Below are 23,113 nucleotides of genomic sequence, written 5' to 3'. Positions count from 1 at the left end.
GCTCCCTGTGCTCTTCCTCCACTCACTCGCTTGGCCCCTTTTGTGCACCACCTCCTCCAGGCCTCATTCAGGGTCTGTGTCCTTCAGAGGCCTTCTGGGAGGTCGCAGCGGAGCACCCAGACGCGCTGGGCTTCACTGCGTCTTTTGGAAGTTGTATATCTAACTCCGAACCGTTGGTTTCCGCCCTAGAGGCAATAATATTTTACACGAAGCCTCAGAGAAATTAGGTAACTGGTCGAAGATCAGCCAGGGGCAGAGCTGGAGCCTGATTCAGCTCTGAGCCCTCCCTGAATCCATTCTCCTCGCTGCCCCATGTTGCCTCCAGTTACAAGTCCCGGCAACTCCAGTCCCTGAGGAAGAGCCACGATCCCCTTTTCCTTTATGCCCTTAGAGAGGTCAATGCTCAGTGACAGGCAATCACATGCTATAGGGAGGGAGAGAAAGAGGAAGAGGAGAAGGAAGGAAGGCAGGGGGAGGAGAGGAGTGGGGGAAGGACACTCACTCTTGCAGAGACGGGTCTGAATCATCGGCATTTGCTGTCCCCAGGTCGGAGTCGTAGGACATGGGCTCCTCGGAACGGTCTGGACTCTTGGAGCCATTCTCTTGGAGTAGGCAGCTATCAGAGTTTAGGCTGCAAGACAGCTGGGATGAACCGGCGGTGTCCAGGCTGAGGGAGGAGGCCGTGAGCTTCCGGTTCCGTCGGATCTTATGGCCTGAGTGCTGGACTTCGATGTCCTCCGAGCCTGAGGAATGGGAAATTGAATCCAGAGACTCTTTCCGCTGTAGTTCTGTCCCAGAGGTGGTGAGGGGGTCGAGCTCAGAGAGCGGGCAAAGCCCAGAGAGAGCCAGCGGGGTGAGCGTCCACTCGTTTAAGATGGCGGACTTGTAGGAGAGCTCGAAGGATAAGGACGTCAGTCCCTGCAGGAAGCTGAGGAGGAACTCGCCCTCCTCGGCGTCTCGAAGCAGGGCTGTGGGCTGATAGTACTCGCACAGGCGGGCGGGCTCCTGGAGGAGCAGCTTCAGGTAGCACTCCATCAGGCCGTCATTGAGGGCCAGCCTCAGCCAGGCCCGGCAGCGGCCCACGTCCGTGCTGACAAAGATCAGGTGCTCCAATTCCGAGACGATGTGCCTGGGGGTGGAGAGGACAGGCTTGTTTCAAGAAGTGAGTTCAGATCACAGAGGATCATTTTATCCACTGGTGAGCAGGAGCCAGTAATAACGACTGCAAGTATATACAGGCTTGGGAAAATATCTCAGATAGCAGTGTTCTACAGGGAATTGAGAAATATTTAGCTACAACTCCCCACTTTTTCAAGGTTACTGTCATGCAGGATAATTGCCATTTTAGTTTCAACTCCCCAGGCGCCCTTGACATCACCTGCTCATCCGGCATACATGTGATGAGCCCCTAAGTGCCAGGTCTTTGGAGCTGTGAAGATACAGGATACAGACATGGTCCTGCCCTCAGTCCAGGTTACTACCTTTCAAGGGCACACGGAAGTGAACCCTGTTGTCAGTAGAGCTGGGGTGGGGGGAAGGCAATCACTTCCAGGTTGCAGTAAGGACAATGCCTTAGGCAAGGCATTGCGGGATTAGGCATAGGGATTAGGCACAGGCAAGGCATTGAGCTGGGCCTTGAGGGATTTCAAGCCGCAAAGATGGAAGGGGAACCTCAGGCACCAAGGACTGACAGAGAAAAGGCACCAAGGGTAGGGAAGCGGCAGCTGTGTAACAGGAGTGGTGAGCACTCCCGTTACAGCACGGGGAGGAGGAGGAGTGGCTGATTGGGTTGCAAAGTCAGGTGATGCAGGGTCTTGAGCATCCAACCAGTGAGGCAAGGTGGGGCAAGGGTCCCCACACCTGGCTGTGCGTCAGAATCACCTGGGAACCTGGTCAGGATACAGATTCCGGGGCCCCAACGAAGTGAATGGGACTCCAGGCTAGCACTGGGGAGCCTGAGAGTTTTTACACCGGGAAATGACTTGACCGCAGTCGCGCAGACTTCTGGGTGGGCTGCTCGGGATAAGATCATGTACCCAACTCAGTTCCCGAACCCTTGGTCTGATGTAAATGCCCTTCCTCTGACCATCACAGTGCCCTGAGCACGTCTCGCCCATAGGAGTGCGTGCTCCACAGGGCTCAGGGAATGAGCTCGGGTTAGCTTAAGCTCAATAAATGTTGACCAGCTGCCTGACCTAAGGACAGACACAATGAGATAAGGGGGACAATCAGAAAGCCACTGCCACCTAGGAGTGAGGTAAGAACCTGAGATAGGGCGGTGGCAGTCAGCATGAAAAGGAAGATACAGACTGACAAGGCACCTTCAGGCTGAAGGTGGCATTTAATAGCCCTTAGAGGCAACGTGCCAGCAGCTGCTTGCTCCAAAGCCCAGGCAGTTAGGGCCAGGGCCGCAGAGGCAAACGTCCCAGGGTGGATATTCAGATGATCTGGATTCCACGTCTTTAAAAAATGCCATAGCCTGTTAGGATATAATACTTAGCATAGAGATGTTCAAACATTCCAAGGCAGGGTCAGCAAACCTCTTCTGTTAAGGGCCACTTAGTAAAGATTTTAGGCTTTGCAGGCCACACATTCTCTGTTCCAACTACCCAACTTTGCCACGGTGTGGCAAAAAGGCGGCTCCTGCTAAAGGCGACCAGCCAGGGGCCTGAGCAGCCCCAGGCCATTGCCTGTGCGCTGAGGGGCTCTTGAGGCTTGGTCTAACAATAACCCCTATCTCACCCATCTCCATTCTAGAACACAGAGCATCTCTGCTGCTTTCCCATATAGCTGTAGAGGGAGAGCCCAGGGTCACCCACACTGAAGGTCCTCCCCAAAGCAAAGCCTCCCCTGCTGATCTCACTTGTGGGTGACAGCTTTCAGGAGGGGCCAGAAGACAGGCTGAGGCAGAGGCTTCTGGTGGGCGCTCTTCTTCCTTTTCCCTCCGGCCTCGGCTCGGATGTGCTTGGCATGCAGGCCGTGGATAAATACGGCCTCCAGGGCACTGCACATGGTGTTGGCATCTCCGTCTTCGCTAGTGACCACTGTGTCCGAGGACACGTACTGCTTCTGCAACGCCTTCACAGATCCCACTAGCTTCTTCTTGATGACCTAGTCGGTGTCAGACATAACACAGGCCTTTAGAAGATCCTGCGGTGACCCCTGGAAGGTAAGTGCTTATCACCAAATACACGCACACCCACACACGTGCTCACGTCTACCTGTGGGTGTGTATACAGCAAAACTAGCACAAGCTAATCATAGAAAACAAAGATGGGCGCCTGGGTGGCTCAGTCGGTTGAGCGTCCGACTTCGGCTCAGGTCGTGATCTCACGGTTCATGGGTTCGAGCCCCACGTCGGGCTCTGTGCTGCCAGCTCAGAGCCTGGAGCCTGCTTTGGATTCTGTGCCTCCCTCTCTCTCTGCCCCTCCCCCACTTGCACACGCACGCACGCTCTCTCTTTCTCTCAAAAATAAATAAACGTTGGAAAAAATTTTAAAAAAAGAAAGAAAACAGAGACAAAGCATAGAGGAGAAAAGGAAAATTACGTACTTATACCACCCAGAGATAGTTATTTTTTTGCAAAGATATTTGTATATTTTTCTTTTGTTTTGCTTTTTAAACCGAACTTCAGTGATTTGATAGCCATAGAAATCTTGTGTTTAAATACCGGCTCCATCATAGTTACAGGTGTGGGAGCCTGGGTGATCCATCTAGGGCAGGGGTGAAGCTTTCCACCTTGTTTAGGGGTCTACGATTCCATGAAGAGGCAACAAGTGCCACTTTAGAACCATAAAAACACCAAGAAAACAGGAGCATGGTCCACATTAAGAAAGATCGTAGGGGGGCGCCTGGGTGGCGCAGTCGGTTAAGCATCCGACTTCAGCCAGGTCACGATCTCGCGGTCTGTGAGTTCGAGCCCCGCGTCGGGCTCTGGGCTGATGCCTCGGAGCCTGGAGCCTGTTTCCGATTCTGTGTCTCCCTCTCTCTCTGCCCCTCCCCCGTTCATGCTCTGTCTCTCTCTGTCCCAAAAATAAATAAAAAACGTTGAAAAAAAAATTCAAAAAAAAAAAAAAGATCCTAGGGGCACCTGGGCGGCTCAGTCAGTTAAGCATCTGACTCTTGATTTCAGCTCAGGTCATGATCTCACGGTTTTTGAGTTTGAGCTCCGTATCTGGCTCTGTGCTGACAGTGTGGAGCCTGCTTGAGATTCTCTCTCTCTCTCTCTCTCTCTCTCTCTCTCTCCCTCTCTCTGCCCCTCCTCTGCTCATGCTCACTCTCCCTTTCAAAATAAATAAAATAAACGTTATTTATTTAAAAATATCTTTTTAATGTTTATTTTTGAGAGAGAGAGAGAGAGAGAGAGAGAGAGAGAGACAAAGTATGAGGAGGGGGGAGGGGCAGAGAGAGAGGAAGACACAGAATCCGAAGCAGGCTCCAGGCTCTGAGCTGTCAGCACAGAGCCTGATGCAGGGCTCAAACCCACGGGCCGTGAGATCATGACCTGAGCTGAAATAGGACGCTTAAGTGACTGAGCCACCCAGGCGCCCCTAAAATAAAGAAATAAACTTTAAAAAGAAAGAAAGAAAAAAGGAAAGATCCTTGACCTGGCAGTCAGAGGCAGATGTTAGTCTCAGCTCTGTTGGTCAACAGCTGGGGCACTGCAGACATTTCACTTAACCTCACTGAGCTTAATTTCCTCATCTGTTAAACGGAACGAATACTTCCTGACCTACAGCACAGGAATTGGGGGGCGGGGGGATTACTCTGAGGGCAGGACTTGCTTTTCTTTTTCATTCTTGCATCCTCAACACTTGGCTTGGTTCCTGACACATGTAAGTATTCCGTTAAGGTCTGTTACATAAATCAATTATAAAATACATATATGTAAAATCCTTTGGAAAGATAAAGACAGTTCTGTCATAGTATAAGCATGTCAAAATTACCTATGTGTTTTGGAAAAGGATTGGGAGGGAATACAGAAAACCTGGTTTGAACTGTTAGCTGATAGGATTATGGATAAATATTTTACTGTTTTATTTTTATCTTAGCCCAAACAGTTCATGTTAATGTTCTTTGAAAAGTCGAATGTTCTTTTTTTTTAAAAAAAAAAATTTTTTTTTTTTAATGTTTATGTATTTTTGAGACAGAGAGAGACAGAGCATGAACGGGGGAGGGTCAGAGAGAGAGGGAGACACAGAAACTGAAACAGGCTCCAGGCTCTGAGCGGTCAGCACAGGGCCCGACGCGGGGCTCGAACTCACGGACTGTGAGATCATGACCTGAGACGAAGTCGGACGCTCAACCGACTGAGCCACCCAGGCACCCCTGTTTTTTTTTTTTTCTTTATAACAGCTTTAATGAGACACAATTTACATTGCCTAAAATTCACTCATTTAAACTATACAGTTCAGTGATTTTTGGTATGTTCACAGAATAGTGAAACTACAGCCACTACCTAATTTTAGGACATTTTCATTGTCTCAAAAAGGAACACTGTGCCCATGAGCAGTCACTCCTCTCTAGTCCCCTCTCCCTCAACCCCTAGCAACTACTAATCTACTTTCTGTCTTTATGGATTTGCCAATTCTGGACATTTTGTGTAAATGAAGTCATACAGTATGCAGTCTTTTGATGTTAGACATCTTTTCATATGACTTATGGGTCATATACTTCTTTTATTGTTTGCTTATTTGACTGAAGAGAGAGAGAGAGAGAGAGAGAGAGAGAGAGAGAGGCAAAGAGAGAGGAGGACAGAGGATTCAAAGTGGGCTAGGGAGTGACAGCAGCAAACTCCCAAATCGTGAGATCATGACCTGAGCCAAATGGACGCTCAACCGTCTGAGGCACCCAGGCCACCCTAATGCCCTCTTTTCTTTTTTCTTTTTTTTAATGTTTATTTATTTTTGAGAGACAGAGAGAGACAGCATGGGAGGGAGAGGGCAGAGAGAGAGAGGGAGACCCAGAATATGAAGCAGACTCCAGGCACTGAGCTGGCAGCACAGAGCCCGATGCGGGCCTCCAGCCCATGAGCCGTGAGATCATGACCTGAGCCGAAGTCGGATGCTCAACCGACTGAGCCACCCAGCTGCCCCTTCTTTTAATGTTTACTTATTTTTGAGAGAGAGAGAGACAGAGAGAGAGAGAGAGAGAGAGAGAGAGAGAGAATGTGCATACATGTATGTGCCTGTGGGGGAGGGGGCAGAGACAGAGCGGACCGAGGATCCAAAGCAGGCTCTGCTCTGACAGCAGAGAGCCCAATGCAGGGCTTGACCTCACAAACTGCAAGACCATGAGCCGCTTACGATCATGACGCTTAACCGTGTGAGCCACCCAGGCGCCCCATATGTATGACTTCCTTTGAGAAATCCTTGGCCTTCAGGCAGCCCCTATTAAAATCCGTTGTTTTTTATCAATTCCCATTCTATCACCAATAAGATGTTCTAGAAAGGGCAGGGTCTCCTCAGAGCCTGCTTCTGCTATAACTCTTTCTCAGCCCGAGGCCTCGCTTTCCAGACAGTACTCATTCATTTCAAAGTGAGGAAGACCAATGACATGGCTGTCCCGTGCCCCCTTCCCCACCCTTGAGCCTCTCCGACTGCCTACCGGGATGGCAGCCCGGGGGTCCAGTCCATTCTCCACCACCGAGAGCATTTCCGCTCACACTGCAGCTCCCTCGGAGAATCACATGACACCTGCAGAGACAGACGGCGCGGCCAGACGAGCAGGTTCCAGCTCACCACCCCCAGCCAATTCTCCCCCTCCCCCCAGCAGGCAGCGGGTCAGCCCATCTTCCTCAAACTGCAATGCAAAGGCCTCTGAATTCAAAAGTAAAAGCCAAGAGTGGATTTTAAGGAAGGAAACAAGGGAAGAGAAGAAATGTGAGGGCTCGAATCTCAGGAGGTGGGGAATCCTATGTGCCGTGGGTGGGTCCACCCTAATCAGGGCATGGAGAGGCCTCTGTATGCCACACCAAACGCTGGCACAAAAAAGCAGGGAATGAGGGGCCGATTTGGATACAGAACTAAGGGTGCGAGGGGGATGCTGCCGCTGGAGGTGCCAAGAGCCCACGTGGACCAGGAAGCAGGGGCTCACAATTCACATTCGGAGCCTCTGACTCCTGTGCCAGCCCGATGTCTGCCAGCTCGGCAGGGACAAGCACAACTGAAGGAAGTTTCCAAAGGGAGGGCCTCTTGCTACATAGCTGCTTCCCCTCCAGGCACGAGGGTCCAGCTGGAGCAGCACAGGGACACGCCTAAAGGGAAACAACACGGGTTCGAATCTCGATTTGCCACTAACCACTTAGGCATGCTAGGTGGGGCACCACGGCAGACGTCTCAAACGGAGGTTATGAATGTGGAAAACGCCCAGCACAGTGCCTGACGGTACTAAGGATAAATGGTATCTATTACCCCGGTTGGATGTGGCCAAGCCTTATAGGCAAAGGCCACTGTCTGAATGAGTCCGCTCAACTACCTGAAGTCAGTACACAGGTAAATCCCTCAGGGCACTGGCTTCCCCCCCACCCCCCCGGGGGTGGCTTAGGTGGGGGGGGGGGGGGGGGCCTCAACCTGAGCCTCGGGGGGTGGCTGTTGGCTCGCCTGGACCGCCCCAGCCACTTGGACGGACCAGGATTGGGCAGGCACATTCCCATCTAAACAGATCTCTAGTGACCACGCTGCCGAGCATGCAGGGACACCAAAAAATAGGTCATCGCTGTCTCTGTTCTCAAAAACCTATGGCCCAAAGAAGTTATCAAATGGAGGCATGATGAATGGATTTTGTACTGTTTACACACATTGCTTCATTCATTCCTTGTAACCACCCTAGGCGAGCTCTTTTATTATCCAGATAAATCAAAGCTGACCCAGGTCAGGGAACTTCCCAAGATCCCAGGGCTGATCAGTGGCGGGCTCTACCACCTTCGGCCAGGATGACATCCACCCTTCTGGAAGAGGCGGGTGTGAGCTAGGGCTAAGGGGTGGCTGGGGAGGGGGCAGGGAAGTCTTGGGAGGAGGGCTCTCCAGCTGGGGGCCCAGGTGGCGGGATGCAAGGGAGCATCAGGGTTGAGTCTGGCAGGAAAGGTTTACAGGCGAACAGTGAGGCATGGAGAACGGCAGGGTGGCCCTAAATGATGAAAGACGCTCTGATTCAAGCCCTGGCCTCTGGATCCGGCAGAGGGTGAACAGGACCCAGCGCCGACCTTCCTAAGTAAGGACATGCAAAGGCAGATAGGTGTGTGGAGGACGGCCCCCACGAAACCAGCTCTGGTCAGCGCACAACAGACTGACAGGAGGAACACTAGCCCCTGGCCACAGCCCATCAGACTGTCTCTCCCTCCACCACTTTCCCAGCTCCTACCCACTGGGAATCCTCAGGACGCTTCGCTGGAGACCAGCTCCATGCTCTGGCCACCAGGGCACCGGGAGAAGGGGACATACTATAGAGTCGGTCCTGAAACCGTGCCTGATCCTAGAGGCTGGGTTTCTTCAAGGCTACCCTACGCAGCCCTGCAGGCCAAGTTCAGGCTCGCTGGCTTTGAGACCCTGGCATCCAATCCCCTCTGGCAATTCCGGGGGCCTGCCCTTCTAGACAGAGCCTCAAGCCCTAAAACTGCCCTTCCCTCAGCCGGCCTCAAGGCTTGGGCCTCAGCAATCTGAAGAGGAAGACCATTGAGGCCTCATCAACTAATTCACTGAATATAATATTCACTGGAGGGAGGGAGGCTTATCATTAAGTGGGTGCTCTGGCCAAGTCAGGGTCTGCCGAAAAAACAAAGTAAACTGACACTGGGGTCAGAGCAGGGCCAGACAAGAGACAACTGTGACCTAAAACAGTGTCAGGAACGTCACAAAATGACAACAGTGCAGAGAAACCTAGAAGAATTGCCACTTGACAATTCACAAAACAGAACTGAGACGTGGGGGTCAGGCCAAAGTTCCGGGCACATCTTTCCTTGCAGGAAGCCAAAGCTCCCTACATAGGCCTGTCGGTTCTAGAACGCCTCAGGAAGGCAGGAAATGGCTCAGAGGCAGGACCACGACCATCTACGATGTGAGATCTCTGGGCTCTGGGTCTCCTGACTGCTAGGTCAGCACTCCAGCAGGCTCCTTGGGTGAGCCAGACCCCCATCTACCATGCTATGGGACTGGTTTCACTTTCTATCTTCAGAGCTGTCTTCACTGACACCAAGAAGCAAACGAAAGAGGGGTGGGTCTTCAGGAGACCCAGAAGAAAGAGAGCAAGTAGAGAGTTCAAACATCCCTGATACAGTGGAGCAGAAAAGGTGAGTGCCGTGTGCCTTTAGGAAACTCTTAAGTCACCCTTCGTCTACCTCTGCCCCTCTGTATTGGTTCACTCTGGCACAGGATCTCATTCTCTATCCTCATTTAATTCTTAAAACAATCCTGTGAGAGAAGGATGAGTATCCCTCATTCACAGAAGAGAAAACTGAGGCTCAGTAGAAACATGCCTCAGGTGAGGGACAGAATTTTCTCATTCCAAGCTCTGTGCCTTTCGTCAGTTCATACTGTCCCAGGTCCTTGGTTCAAAGAGTTTCAGGCAAACTTATTATTCACAGACTCTTCAGAAGCTCCACCTTATCAAAGAAGGCCTAACACTGACAAGAAACAATCTTGCCCATCAGATCTGTGGCCCCAACTAGCTGACCACAGGTCCTTTCCGTGGCAGCCAGGTTTCCGAGCTGTCCCTCCTCAAATGTTCCAACACACAGGAAGGAATCGTTGGGGTTGATTCTCTTCGTGATACTGCCTGGCCTTCTATAAACATCCAATTTCACTTCCTCCAGAGACTAAGGAAGAACGAAAAGAGGAGAAGGACTCAGATGAGACTTACATTAGAAGAAGAAATGGATAACCTGGCTTCACCACTTTCGAAACACTCCGTTCATCAGTAAACAGCAACCTCTTCTTCTTAGAGACTTCCCCGCCATCCGCGACAGCCTCGTCTCTACGGCCTGACTCCGATCCTGCACCTGGCTATGCACGACAACAGGCCGGTGTTTAAGCCCTCCAGCTGCTGTACCAGGTGATGAGTCAGGGTTTTCAGCTGGAAACAAATGACAAAGTTATCTTCTGATTCAGAAAGACAGCTGATACTTCAGACATGTGAGTGCTGAGTAAACAGCACCTCCTTCTACCTGAAGAAAGTTGGATTTCTAGACAAGAGCCCTGTGGGGGGTGGGATGGGTGTGTGGGGGGGGGGGGGTGGGTAGGGCGACAAAGCAACTGAATATCAGCTGGAGGGCAAGCAACTTCTAGCTCGTGATTCCCAGTCCAAAGGCTAGTGGGTGAGGCCAGAAATGTGAGGTCTAGGAACACTGGGTATCTTTCTTTCCTCCCTCCCTCCTTCCATCCAACAACACCCATCTCTCCCATATTCTTGTCCCAGATCCCTTAAGATTCTGGCAAGGACCAAACTCTGAGTGAATGAAAGCAGGACCTTTGCCTGACTCATTCACCATTGTCTTTCTAATGCTTCAAACAGTGCACGGCACACGGTGGTGCTCACAAAATACTTGCTGAATGAACAGATGAGTAAAATAAAAAGGCTCAGACCGTTTCAGACTGTAAGAAGTTGAGGTATACAACTTCTCAGTGGTGGGGTCACTGCGGAACTCCTTCCATTACACCAAGCTGCCAACAGGCTGAAACCCTTCAGAGATCACACCTTAACGGAAGGGGATATTGAAGGTAAAAGGACATCCGATTCTCAAAGGCGTGAGACTATAAATGCAAGCAAAGACAAGGGGTCTTCTTTGGGGTCCTTTACAATGGCTGTCAAATGGCCAATCCTTTGGAGTTTGGTCACCAGAACTTAGAGGGGATGTGCACCCCCAAATCCCAGGAGATTATAAATGTTAACCATGGAGCCTGGGTGCCTCAAGAATGTCTAGCTACTCTGAGATAACTTGACTCTCTGTGTTCATGGGTAATCAAAATGGTCAAAACTCAATGATCCAGCACCTGCAAAAAGAGGAAGCAATTCAACAGCCTCCACGGAGGCCTCGGCGTCCCCAGGATCCACTCATCTCTACTCTTCACAACATGTAACGTCACCTCTGGCACATTCGGTAGCGGGACTAATCTACAACCAGTTCTGGCCAGGAGGAGCACTGGGTGAGGGTCCTTTCTGAGCGGCAGGGCAATACACATGGACATGATTCTGTGACCACAGCCAACCCCACACAGTGGAACCGCTTGAGTTTCTCCAGATCATCACCCAAAAGGAAGTGATAAGCTTCCACTGCCCCAGCTGAATGAGTAGCTCCCTCACCTTCCAGGTATTTGGATGATACCTATCATTCCAGCAGCCAACGCGAGTAATGTAATATGGATGCCAGGAATACAATCCTTAAGGACAGGTACAGGGGGCCTGACATCCAGGAAAAGCACTTGACCCACGGGAGAAGGATCTCTACTCCTCCACACTTACTTACCATCTGAGGCCCTGCCTCAATTGAGGTGTTCGGCAAGTGCCTGGCTCTGAGAAAGCAGGTGGGGTTGGCAGGGGACTGCACTAGGTTCTCAGATCAAATGGGGACCACATCAAGGGAAGAATGGGCACAGAGCTGGGATGAAGAGTTGAAATGGGGATAGGAAGACGTCAATCTAACAAGATTGGGTAGGGGTGGTGGGAACTAGGGCAGCAAGAGTTGGGGGGTGGTTTAGCAAAGACTCAGGAATGAAGTGTCCTCAGGCTGGCTGGGGATGGAAAGAAAAGTATGTGGTGGGCTTGGAAGTTAGGGGTTGAGTGGGTGAGGACAAGAAGATACATACAAGACTTGAGATAGGGCTGAGATCAGAGTTATCAAGAAGAGGGCGGTAAGCGCAATAGGGCATCTACTGTAGTGGTAGGTATTAAATGAGTGGGGGGAGGTGGGTGTTTTGGCTGAGCAGACCTTGGGGGGCTGAGCAGGGGGGCTGGGATAAGAAAGCTGAGCCTGAAAGGGGGTAAGCCAGAAAGACGGGGAGGGGGAGGGGGGGCTCGAGGAGGTTTGCGTGGAGCACTGGGATTGCCAAAGGGGTTGAGGGGTGAGAAGGAGATGCGTTAGAGGGAGGCGGAGGGAAGTGGCTGTCCTAGGGGTTGGAAGTGGGCTACCGTGGGGTCGAGTGTGGCTGCACTTACGCAAGACCAGTGGTGAAGGGGTGAGGGTAAGGGCTGGGCTCGGGTCACGGGTGGAGAAGAGGAAGGGGACGGGTCGGTCAGCACTGGCTGTTTGGGCTGAAGGCTCGGGTCCGAGTGGGGTAGGGTGCGGGGCTCAGGCCGGGAAGGGAAAAGGCTCTGAAGCAGGACAGCTTCAAAGCAACCAAGGGTTTGCGATCACGGACAGGGCTGGTGACCCATCGCCCGTTCTCGTCTCGGCCCCGCCGTCCCCTCCTCACCCTCCTCGCCCTCTGACCCCTAACTCACCAGAGGGAGCGGGGAGGGGGCGCGGGGCACTCCTGGCCACTGCAGCCCCTAAGCCTCCGACCAGGCGCTGCGGCCTCCCGGCCAGGGACAACAGGAAACGGCGCTCGCGGCGCCTGACGCCATCACGTTGGTTCGGCGTCCGGCCCCGCCCCCGGACCGCGGAGCCAAGCGCAGGGCCGGCGGAGCCTCGGGGCGGGGCCAGCGCTCAGGAAAGCCCAAGTTCCCAGCCCCAGAGCAGGTGAGTGATCTGGGAGGCTGGGGACTCTGCGACCCGAGATGCGCACGGAGAGGCGAGGCCACCAGGCTAGCCCACCAGTGTCGGGCGGAACGTGTCCTACTGCCCGCCCCCAGCAGTGTCTGCGTCTCGCTAGATCCCGGCCGCCTTCTGGGTTCACGACCTTGCCTGGGCACAGCACTATCTACCGTTGAGGCTGTCTGTTGGCCTCCTGCCCAGAAGGTTCCCACTTGTAAAATCGGAACAATAACGTCTACCCTAGTTTTGCCTCCCTGAGGGCATCAGTGCAGTTGGTGCTTCCCGCCTGGTGGTTCTCAGGAAAAGCATACAGGTTTTGATCACCCCTATCACCAAGGGAGCACCTTTAGGTACCCGTCAGCCCCCAGGCATGAAGCTTAAGGTTCTGGTTATTCTCATCTAGCCAGGAAGTTGTTTGTTTCCTTTACTTGGTAGAGTTGACATTTCTCTTTCACATGGACTCAGAACAAAAGGTCAAGAGTGTGTGTTGGTGGGGGTGGGGACAGATGTCTTGTGCTTTGGACACTTCATACCTGCAGGCTTAGGTCAAATGGGATCTGAGGGCCTGAGTGTGGGGTGAGTACTGGGGTGGAGAGGTACTGCTACCTGCAGGTCCAGGGGGACTTTGGGGGTGTCTACAGGGCTGGTCTGGGAACGGGACAGTTCTTGGAAGAAAGCTCCACTGATCTGGGCCAGGCTCTCCATCAGCCTTTCTGGGAAGGGGAGAAGAAGGGGTCCCAGTGCCTGTTTCCATTTATAAAACCAGCTGTTGGAGATGTGGCACCTGAGTGTGTGCGGGCTGCCTCTTCAATAATTCTGTCTCTAGGAGCGAGAACCACCTCTCCTCGATTTTAGACTAGATGAATCTGAGTACATTTAGTATGGTTAACAGTTGAACAGAAAGTTAGAAATAAGGACACGGAGGGATGCCTGGGTGGCTCGGTCGGTTAAGTGTCTGACTTTGGCTCAGGTCACAATCTCACAGTTGTGAGTTCCAGCCCTGCATTGGGCTCTGCGCTGACCGTGCAGAGCCTGCTTGGGATTCTCTCTCTCTCTCTCTCTCTCTCTCTCTCTCTCTCTCTCCCTCCCTCTGCCCCTCCTCTGCTCATGCTCACTCTCCCTTTCAAAATAAATAAAATAAACGTTATTTATTTAAAAATATCTTTTTAATGTTTATTTTTGAGAGAGAGAGAGAGAGAGAGAGAGAGAGACAAAGTATGAGGGGGGGAGGGGCAGAGAGAGAGGAAGACACAGAATCCGAAGCAGGCTCCAGGCTCTGAGCTGTCAGCACAGAGCCTGATGCAGGGCTCGAACCCACGAGCCGTGAGATCATGACCTGAGCTGAAATAGGACGCTTAAGTGACTGAGCCACCCAGGCGCCCCTAAAATAAAGAAATAAACTTTAAAAAGAAAGAAAGAAAAAAGGAAAGATCCTTGACCTGGCAGTCAGAGGCAGATGTTAGTCTCAGCTCTGTTGGTCAACAGCTGGGGCACTGCAGACATTTCACTTAACCTCACTGAGCTTAATTTCCTCATCTGTTAAACGGAACGAATACTTCCTGACCTACAGCACAGGAATTGGGGGGCGGGGGGATTACTCTGAGGGCAGGACTTGCTTTTCTTTTTCATTCTTGCATCCTCAACACTTGGCTTGGTTCCTGACACATGTAAGTATTCCGTTAAGGTCTGTTACATAAATCAATTATAAAATACATATATGAAAAATCCTTTGGAAAGATAAAGACAGTTCTGTCATAATATAAGCATGTCAAAATTACCTATGTGTTTTGGAAAAGGATTGGGAGGGAATACAGAAAACCTGGTTTGAACTGTTAGCTGATAGGATTATGGATAAATATTTTACTGTTTTATTTTTATCTTAGCCCAAACAGTTCATGTTAATGTTCTTTGAAAAGTCGAATGTTCTTTTTTTCTTTAAAACAAAAAATTTGTTTTTTTTAATGTTTATGTATTTTTGAGACAGAGAGAGACAGAGCATGAACGGGGGAGGGTCAGAGAGAGAGGGAGACACAGAACCCGAAGCAGGCTCCAGGCTCTGAGCTGTCAGCACAGAGCCCGACGCGGGGCTCGAACTCACGGACTGTGAGATCATGACCTGAGACGAAGTCGGACGCTCAACCGACTGAGCCACCCAGGCACCCCTGTTTTTTTTTTTTTCTTTATAACAGCTTTAATGAGACACAATTTACATTGCCTAAAATTCACTCATTTAAACTATACAGTTCAGTGATTTTTGGTATGTTCACAGAATAGTGAAACTACAGCCACTACCTAATTTTAGGACATTTTCATTGTCTCAAAAAGGAACACTGTGCCCATGAGCAGTCACTCCTCTCTAGTCCCCTCTCCCTCAACCCCTAGCAACTACTAATCTACTTTCTGTCTTTATGGATTTGCCAATTCTGGACATTTTGTGTAAATGAAGTCATACAGTATGCAGTCTTTTGATGTTAGACATCTTTTCATATGACTTATGGGTCATATACTTCTTTTATTGTTTGCTTATTTGACTGGAGAGAGAGAGAGAGAGAGAGAGAGAGAGAGAGAGAGGCAAAGAGAGAGGAGGACAGAGGATTCAAAGTGGGCTAGGGAGTGACAGCAGCAAACTCCCAAATCGTGAGATCATGACCTGAGCCAAATGGACGCTCAACCGTCTGAGGCACCCAGGCCACCCTAATGCCCTCTTTTCTTTTTTCTTTTTTTTAATGTTTATTTATTTTTGAGAGACAGAGAGAGACAGCATGGGAGGGAGAGGGCAGAGAGAGAGAGGGAGACCCAGAATATGAAGCAGCCTCCAGGCACTGAGCTGGCAGCACAGAGCCCGATGCGGGCCTCCAGCCCATGAGCCGTGAGATCATGACCTGAGCTGAAGTCGGATGCTCAACCGACTGAGCCACCCAGCTGCCCCTTCTTTTAATGTTTACTTATTTTTGAGAGAGAGAGAGAGAGAGAATGTGCATACATGTATGTGCCTGTGGGGGAGGGGGCAGAGACAGAGCGGACCGAGGATCCAAAGCAGGCTCTGCTCTGACAGCAGAGAGCCCAATGCAGGGCTTGACCTCACAAACTGCAAGACCATGAGCCGCTTACGATCATGACGCTTAACCGTGTGAGCCACCCAGGCGCCCCATATGTATGACTTCCTTTGAGAAATCCTTGGTCTTCAGGCAGCCCCTATTAAAATCCGTTGTTTTTTATCAATTCCCATTCTATCACCAATAAGATGTTCTAGAAAGGGCAGGGTCTCCTCAGAGCCTGCTTCTGCTATAACTCTTTCTCAGCCCGAGGCCTCGCTTTCCAGACAGTACTCATTCATTTCAAAGTGAGGAAGACCAATGACATGGCTGTCCCGTGCCCCCTTCCCCACCCTTGAGCCTCTCCGACTGCCTACCGGGATGGCAGCCCGGGGGTCCAGTCCATTCTCCACCACCGAGAGCATTTCCGCTCACACTGCAGCTCCCTCGGAGAATCACATGACTCCTGCAGAGACAGACGGCGCGGCCAGACGAGCAGGTTCCAGCTCACCACCCCCAGCCAATTCTCCCCCTCCCCCCAGCAGGCAGCGGGTCAGCCCATCTTCCTCAAACTGCAATGCAAAGGCCTCTGAATTCAAAAGTAAAAGCCAAGAGTGGATTTTAAGGAAGGAAACAAGGGAAGAGAAGAAATGTGAGGGCTCGAATCTCAGGAGGTGGGGAATCCTATGTGCCGTGGGTGGGTCCACCCTAATCAGGGCATGGAGAGGCCTCTGTATGCCACACCAAACGCTGGCACAAAAAAGCAGGGAATGAGGGGCCGATTTGGATACAGAACTAAGGGTGCGAGGGGGATGCTGCCGCTGGAGGTGCCAAGAGCCCACGTGGACCAGGAAGCAGGGGCTCACAATTCACATTCGGAGCCTCTGACTCCTGTGCCAGCCCGATGTCTGCCAGCTCGGCAGGGACAAGCACAACTGAAGGAAGTTTCCAAAGGGAGGGCCTCTTGCTACATAGCTGCTTCCCCTCCAGGCACGAGGGTCCAGCTGGAGCAGCACAGGGACACGCCTAAAGGGAAACAACACGGGTTCGAATCTCGATTTGCCACTAACCACTTAGGCATGCTAGGTGGGGCACCACGGCAGACGTCTCAAACGGAGGTTATGAATGTGGAAAACGCCCAGCACAGTGCCTGACGGTACTAAGGATAAATGGTATCTATTACCCCGGTTGGATGTGGCCAAGCCTTATAGGCAAAGGCCACTGTCTGAATGAGTCCGCTCAACTACCTGAAGTCAGTACACAGGTAAATCCCTCAGGGCACTGGCTTCCCCCCCACCCCCCGGGGGTGGCTTAGGTGGGGGGGGGGGGGGGGGCCTCAACCTGAGCCTCGGGGGGTGGCTGTTGGCTCGCCTGGACCGCCCCAGCCACTTGGACGGACCAGGATTGGGCAGGCACATTCCCATCTAAACAGATCTCTAGTGACCACGCTGCCGAGCATGGAGGGACACCAAAAAATAGGTCATCGCTGTCTCTGTTCTCAAAAACCTATGGCCCAAAGAAGTTATCAAATGGAGGCATGATGAATGGATTTTGTACTGTTTACACACATTGCTTCATTCATTCCTTGTAACCACCCTAGGCGAGCTCTTTTATTATCCAGATAAATCAAAGCTGACCCAGGTCAGGGAACTTCCCAAGATCCCAGGGCTGATCAGTGGCGGGCTCTACCACCTTCGGCCAGGATGACATCCACCCTTCTGGAAGAGGCGGGTGTGAGCTAGGGCTAAGGGGTGGCTGGGGAGGGGGCAGGGAAGTCTTGGGAGGAGGGCTCTCCAGCTGGGGGCCCAGGTGGCGGGATGCAAGGGAGCATCAGGGTTGAGTCTGGCAGGAAAGGTTTACAGGCGAACAGTGAGGCATGGAGAACGGCAGGGTGGCCCTAAATGATGAAAGACGCTCTGATTCAAGCCCTGGCCTCTGGATCCGGCAGAGGGTGAACAGGACCCAGCGCCGACCTTCCTAAGTAAGGACATGCAAAGGCAGATAGGTGTGTGGAGGACGGCCCCCACGAAACCAGCTCTGGTCAGCGCACAACAGACTGACAGGAGGAACACTAGCCCCTGGCCACAGCCCATCAGACTGTCTCTCCCTCCACCACTTTCCCAGCTCCTACCCACTGGGAATCCTCAGGACGCTTCGCTGGAGACCAGCTCCATGCTCTGGCCACCAGGGCACCGGGAGAAGGGGACATACTATAGAGTCGGTCCTGAAACCGTGCCTGATCCTAGAGGCTGGGTTTCTTCAAGGCTACCCTACGCAGCCCTGCAGGCCAAGTTCAGGCTCGCTGGCTTTGAGACCCTGGCATCCAATCCCCTCTGGCAATTCCGGGGGCCTGCCCTTCTAGACAGAGCCTCAAGCCCTAAAACTGCCCTTCCCTCAGCCGGCCTCAAGGCTTGGGCCTCAGCAATCTGAAGAGGAAGACCATTGAGGCCTCATCAACTAATTCACTGAATATAATATTCACTGGAGGGAGGGAGGCTTATCATTAAGTGGGTGCTCTGGCCAAGTCAGGGTCTGCCGAAAAAACAAAGTAAACTGACACTGGGGTCAGAGCAGGGCCAGACAAGAGACAACTGTGACCTAAAACAGTGTCAGGAACGTCACAAAAGGACAACAGTGCAGAGAAACCTAGAAGAATTGCCACTTGACAATTCACAAAACAGAACTGAGACGTGGGGGTCAGGCCAAAGTTCCGGGCACATCTTTCCTTGCAGGAAGCCAAAGCTCCCTACATAGGCCTGTCGGTTCTAGAACGCCTCAGGAAGGCAGGAAATGGCTCAGAGGCAGGACCACGACCATCTACGATGTGAGATCTCTGGGCTCTGGGTCTCCTGACTGCTAGGTCAGCACTCCAGCAGGCTCCTTGGGTGAGCCAGACCCCCATCTACCATGCTATGGGACTGGTTTCACTTTCTATCTTCAGAGCTGTCTTCACTGACACCAAGAAGCAAACGAAAGAGGGGTGGGTCTTCAGGAGACCCAGAAGAAAGAGAGCAAGTAGAGAGTTCAAACATCCCTGATACAGTGGAGCAGAAAAGGTGAGTGCCGTGTGCCTTTAGGAAACTCTTAAGTCACCCTTCGTCTACCTCTGCCCCTCTGTATTGGTTCACTCTGGCACAGGATCTCATTCTCTATCCTCATTTAATTCTTAAAACAATCCTGTGAGAGAAGGATGAGTATCCCTCATTCACAGAAGAGAAAACTGAGGCTCAGTAGAAACATGCCTCAGGTGAGGGACAGAATTTTCTCATTCCAAGCTCTGTGCCTTTCGTCAGTTCATACTGTCCCAGGTCCTTGGTTCAAAGAGTTTCAGGCAAACTTATTATTCACAGACTCTTCAGAAGCTCCACCTTATCAAAGAAGGCCTAACACTGACAAGAAACAATCTTGCCCATCAGATCTGTGGCCCCAACTAGCTGACCACAGGTCCTTTCCGTGGCAGCCAGGTTTCCGAGCTGTCCCTCCTCAAATGTTCCAACACACAGGAAGGAATCGTTGGGGTTGATTCTCTTCGTGATACTGCCTGGCCTTCTATAAACATCCAATTTCACTTCCTCCAGAGACTAAGGAAGAACGAAAAGAGGAGAAGGACTCAGATGAGACTTACATTAGAAGAAGAAATGGATAACCTGGCTTCACCACTTTCGAAACACTCCGTTCATCAGTAAACAGCAACCTCTTCTTCTTAGAGACTTCCCCGCCATCCGCGACAGCCTCGTCTCTACGGCCTGACTCCGATCCTGCACCTGGCTATGCACGACAACAGGCCGGTGTTTAAGCCCTCCAGCTGCTGTACCAGGTGATGAGTCAGGGTTTTCAGCTGGAAACAAATGACAAAGTTATCTTCTGATTCAGAAAGACAGCTGATACTTCAGACATGTGAGTGCTGAGTAAACAGCACCTCCTTCTACCTGAAGAAAGTTGGATTTCTAGACAAGAGCCCTGTGGGGGGTGGGATGGGTGTGGGGGGGGGGTGGGTAGGGCGACAAAGCAACTGAATATCAGCTGGAGGGCAAGCAACTTCTAGCTCGTGATTCCCAGTCCAAAGGCTAGTGGGTGAGGCCAGAAATGTGAGGTCTAGGAACACTGGGTATCTTTCTTTCCTCCCTCCCTCCTTCCATCCAACAACACCCATCTCTCCCATATTCTTGTCCCAGATCCCTTAAGATTCTGGCAAGGACCAAACTCTGAGTGAATGAAAGCAGGACCTTTGCCTGACTCATTCACCATTGTCTTTCTAATGCTTCAAACAGTGCACGGCACACGGTGGTGCTCACAAAATACTTGCTGAATGAACAGATGAGTAAAATAAAAAGGCTCAGACCGTTTCAGACTGTAAGAAGTTGAGGTATACAACTTCTCAGTGGTGGGGTCACTGCGGAACTCCTTCCATTACACCAAGCTGCCAACAGGCTGAAACCCTTCAGAGATCACACCTTAACGGAAGGGGATATTGAAGGTAAAAGGACATCCGATTCTCAAAGGCGTGAGACTATAAATGCAAGCAAAGACAAGGGGTCTTCTTTGGGGTCCTTTACAATGGCTGTCAAATGGCCAATCCTTTGGAGTTTGGTCACCAGAACTTAGAGGGGATGTGCACCCCCAAATCCCAGGAGATTATAAATGTTAACCATGGAGCCTGGGTGCCTCAAGAATGTCTAGCTACTCTGAGATAACTTGACTCTCTGTGTTCATGGGTAATCAAAATGGTCAAAACTCAATGATCCAGCACCTGCAAAAAGAGGAAGCAATTCAACAGCCTCCACGGAGGCCTCGGCGTCCCCAGGATCCACTCATCTCTACTCTTCACAACATGTAACGTCACCTCTGGCACATTCGGTAGCGGGACTAATCTACAACCAGTTCTGGCCAGGAGGAGCACTGGGTGAGGGTCCTTTCTGAGCGGCAGGGCAATACACATGGACATGATTCTGTGACCACAGCCAACCCCACACAGTGGAACCGCTTGAGTTTCTCCAGATCATCACCCAAAAGGAAGTGATAAGCTTCCACTGCCCCAGCTGAATGAGTAGCTCCCTCACCTTCCAGGTATTTGGATGATACCTATCATTCCAGCAGCCAACGCGAGTAATGTAATATGGATGCCAGGAATACAATCCTTAAGGACAGGTACAGGGGGCCTGACATCCAGGAAAAGCACTTGACCCACGGGAGAAGGATCTCTACTCCTCCACACTTACTTACCATCTGAGGCCCTGCCTCAATTGAGGTGTTCGGCAAGTGCCTGGCTCTGAGAAAGCAGGTGGGGTTGGCAGGGGACTGCACTAGGTTCTCAGATCAAATGGGGACCACATCAAGGGAAGAATGGGCACAGAGCTGGGATGAAGAGTTGAAATGGGGATAGGAAGACGTCAATCTAACAAGATTGGGTAGGGGTGGTGGGAACTAGGGCAGCAAGAGTTGGGGGGTGGTTTAGCAAAGACTCAGGAATGAAGTGTCCTCAGGCTGGCTGGGGATGGAAAGAAAAGTATGTGGTGGGCTTGGAAGTTAGGGGTTGAGTGGGTGAGGACAAGAAGATACATACAAGACTTGAGATAGGGCTGAGATCAGAGTTATCAAGAAGAGGGCGGTAAGCGCAATAGGGCATCTACTGTAGTGGTAGGTATTAAATGAGTGGGGGGAGGTGGGTGTTTTGGCTGAGCAGACCTTGGGGGGCTGAGCAGGGGGGCTGGGATAAGAAAGCTGAGCCTGAAAGGGGGTAAGCCAGAAAGACGGGGAGGGGGAGGGGGGGCTCGAGGAGGTTTGCGTGGAGCACTGGGATTGCCAAAGGGGTTGAGGGGTGAGAAGGAGATGCGTTAGAGGGAGGCGGAGGGAAGTGGCTGTCCTAGGGGTTGGAAGTGGGCTACCGTGGGGTCGAGTGTGGCTGCACTTACGCAAGACCAGTGGTGAAGGGGTGAGGGTAAGGGCTGGGCTCGGGTCACGGGTGGAGAAGAGGAAGGGGACGGGTCGGTCAGCACTGGCTGTTTGGGCTGAAGGCTCGGGTCCGAGTGGGGTAGGGTGCGGGGCTCAGGCCGGGAAGGGAAAAGGCTCTGAAGCAGGACAGCTTCAAAGCAACCAAGGGTTTGCGATCACGGACAGGGCTGGTGACCCATCGCCCGTTCTCGTCTCGGCCCCGCCGTCCCCTCCTCACCCTCCTCGCCCTCTGACCCCTAACTCACCAGAGGGAGCGGGGAGGGGGCGCGGGGCACTCCTGGCCACTGCAGCCCCTAAGCCTCAGACCAGGCGCTGCGGCCTCCCGGCCAGGGACAACAGGAAACGGCGCTCGAGGCGCCTGACGCCATCACGTTGGTTCGGCGTCCGGCCCCGCCCCCGGACCGCGGAGCCAAGCGCAGGGCCGGCGGAGCCTCGGGGCGGGGCCAGCGCTCAGGAAAGCCCAAGTTCCCAGCCCCAGAGCAGGTGAGTGATCTGGGAGGCTGGGGACTCTGCGACCCGAGATGCGCACGAAGAGGCGAGGCCACCAGGCTAGCCCACCAGTGTCGGGCGGAACGTGTCCTACTGCCCGCCCCCAGCAGTGTCTGCGTCTCGCTAGATCCCGGCCGCCTTCTGGGTTCACGACCTTGCCTGGGCACAGCACTATCTACCGTTGAGGCTGTCTGTTGGCCTCCTGCCCGGAAGGTTCCCACTTGTAAAATCGGAACAATAACGTCTACCCTAGTTTTGCCTCCCTGAGGGCATCAGTGCAGTTGGTGCTTCCCGCCTGGTGGTTCTCAGGAAAAGCATACAGGTTTTGATCACCCCTATCACCAAGGGAGCACCTTTAGGTACCCGTCAGCCCCCAGGCATGAAGCTTAAGGTTCTGGTTATTCTCATCTAGCCAGGAAGTTGTTTGTTTCCTTTACTTGGTAGAGTTGACATTTCTCTTTCACATGGACTCAGAACAAAAGGTCAAGAGTGTGTGTTGGTGGGGGTGGGGACAGATGTCTTGTGCTTTGGACACTTCATACCTGCAGGCTTAGGTCAAATGGGATCTGAGGGCCTGAGTGTGGGGTGAGTACTGGGGTGGAGAGGTACTGCTACCTGCAGGTCCAGGGGGACTTTGGGGGTGTCTACAGGGCTGGTCTGGGAACGGGACAGTTCTTGGAAGAAAGCTCCACTGATCTGGGCCAGGCTCTCCATCAGCCTTTCTGGGAAGGGGAGAAGAAGGGGTCCCAGTGCCTGTTTCCATTTATAAAACCAGCTGTTGGAGATGTGGCACCTGAGTGTGTGCGGGCTGCCTCTTCAATAATTCTGTCTCTAGGAGCGAGAACCACCTCTCCTCGATTTTAGACTAGATGAATCTGAGTACATTTAGTATGGTTAACAGTTGAACAGAAAGTTAGAAATAAGGACACGGAGGGATGCCTGGGTGGCTCGG

The 23,113-nt window shown here is 52.1% G+C and overlaps 1 protein-coding gene and 2 long non-coding RNA genes across 13 annotated transcripts in view; 2 read left to right on the top strand and 1 right to left on the bottom strand.

Annotated features, from left to right (window-relative positions):
- Positions 1-23,113, bottom strand: part of LOC122212749 (pleckstrin homology domain-containing family M member 1-like) — a 50,782-nt gene that overhangs the window by 9,047 nt on the left and 18,622 nt on the right. For 7 of the 11 annotated variants that reach the window (XM_042926706.1, XM_042926704.1, XM_042926715.1 and 4 more), the window contains 6 exons: positions 19,346-19,558; positions 16,098-16,186; positions 9,856-10,068; positions 6,607-6,695; positions 2,864-3,111; positions 503-1,129 (listed from right to left, as the gene is read on the bottom strand). In XM_042926706.1, the coding sequence (XP_042782640.1) occupies positions 503-1,129; positions 2,864-3,111; positions 6,607-6,654 (923 nt within the window). In that variant the 5' untranslated portion in view covers positions 6,655-6,695; positions 9,856-10,068; positions 16,098-16,186; positions 19,346-19,558. Of the gene's footprint in view, positions 1-502; positions 1,130-2,863; positions 3,112-6,606; positions 6,696-7,095; positions 7,256-9,855; positions 10,069-12,432; positions 12,875-16,097; positions 16,187-19,345; positions 19,559-21,917; positions 22,021-23,113 lie in introns of those variants that run through there. The other 4 variants (XM_042926705.1, XM_042926711.1, XM_042926712.1 and 1 more) reach the window with 4 other exon arrangements.
- Positions 8,658-10,158, top strand: LOC122212758. The gene is made up of 2 exons (XR_006199278.1): positions 8,658-9,286; positions 9,809-10,158. It is a non-coding gene; the product is annotated as an uncharacterized LOC122212758 (long non-coding RNA).
- Positions 18,154-20,440, top strand: LOC122212759. The gene is made up of 2 exons (XR_006199279.1): positions 18,154-18,776; positions 19,071-20,440. It is a non-coding gene; the product is annotated as an uncharacterized LOC122212759 (long non-coding RNA).

This window comes from Panthera leo (assembly GCF_018350215.1).
Source record: "Panthera leo isolate Ple1 chromosome E1 unlocalized genomic scaffold, P.leo_Ple1_pat1.1 chrE1_random_Un_scaffold_49, whole genome shotgun sequence".
Classification (NCBI taxonomy): Eukaryota; Metazoa; Chordata; class Mammalia; order Carnivora; family Felidae; genus Panthera; species Panthera leo.
The sequence above is the reverse complement of the archived record's forward strand: the minus strand, read 5'-3'. Positions and strand labels throughout refer to the sequence as shown.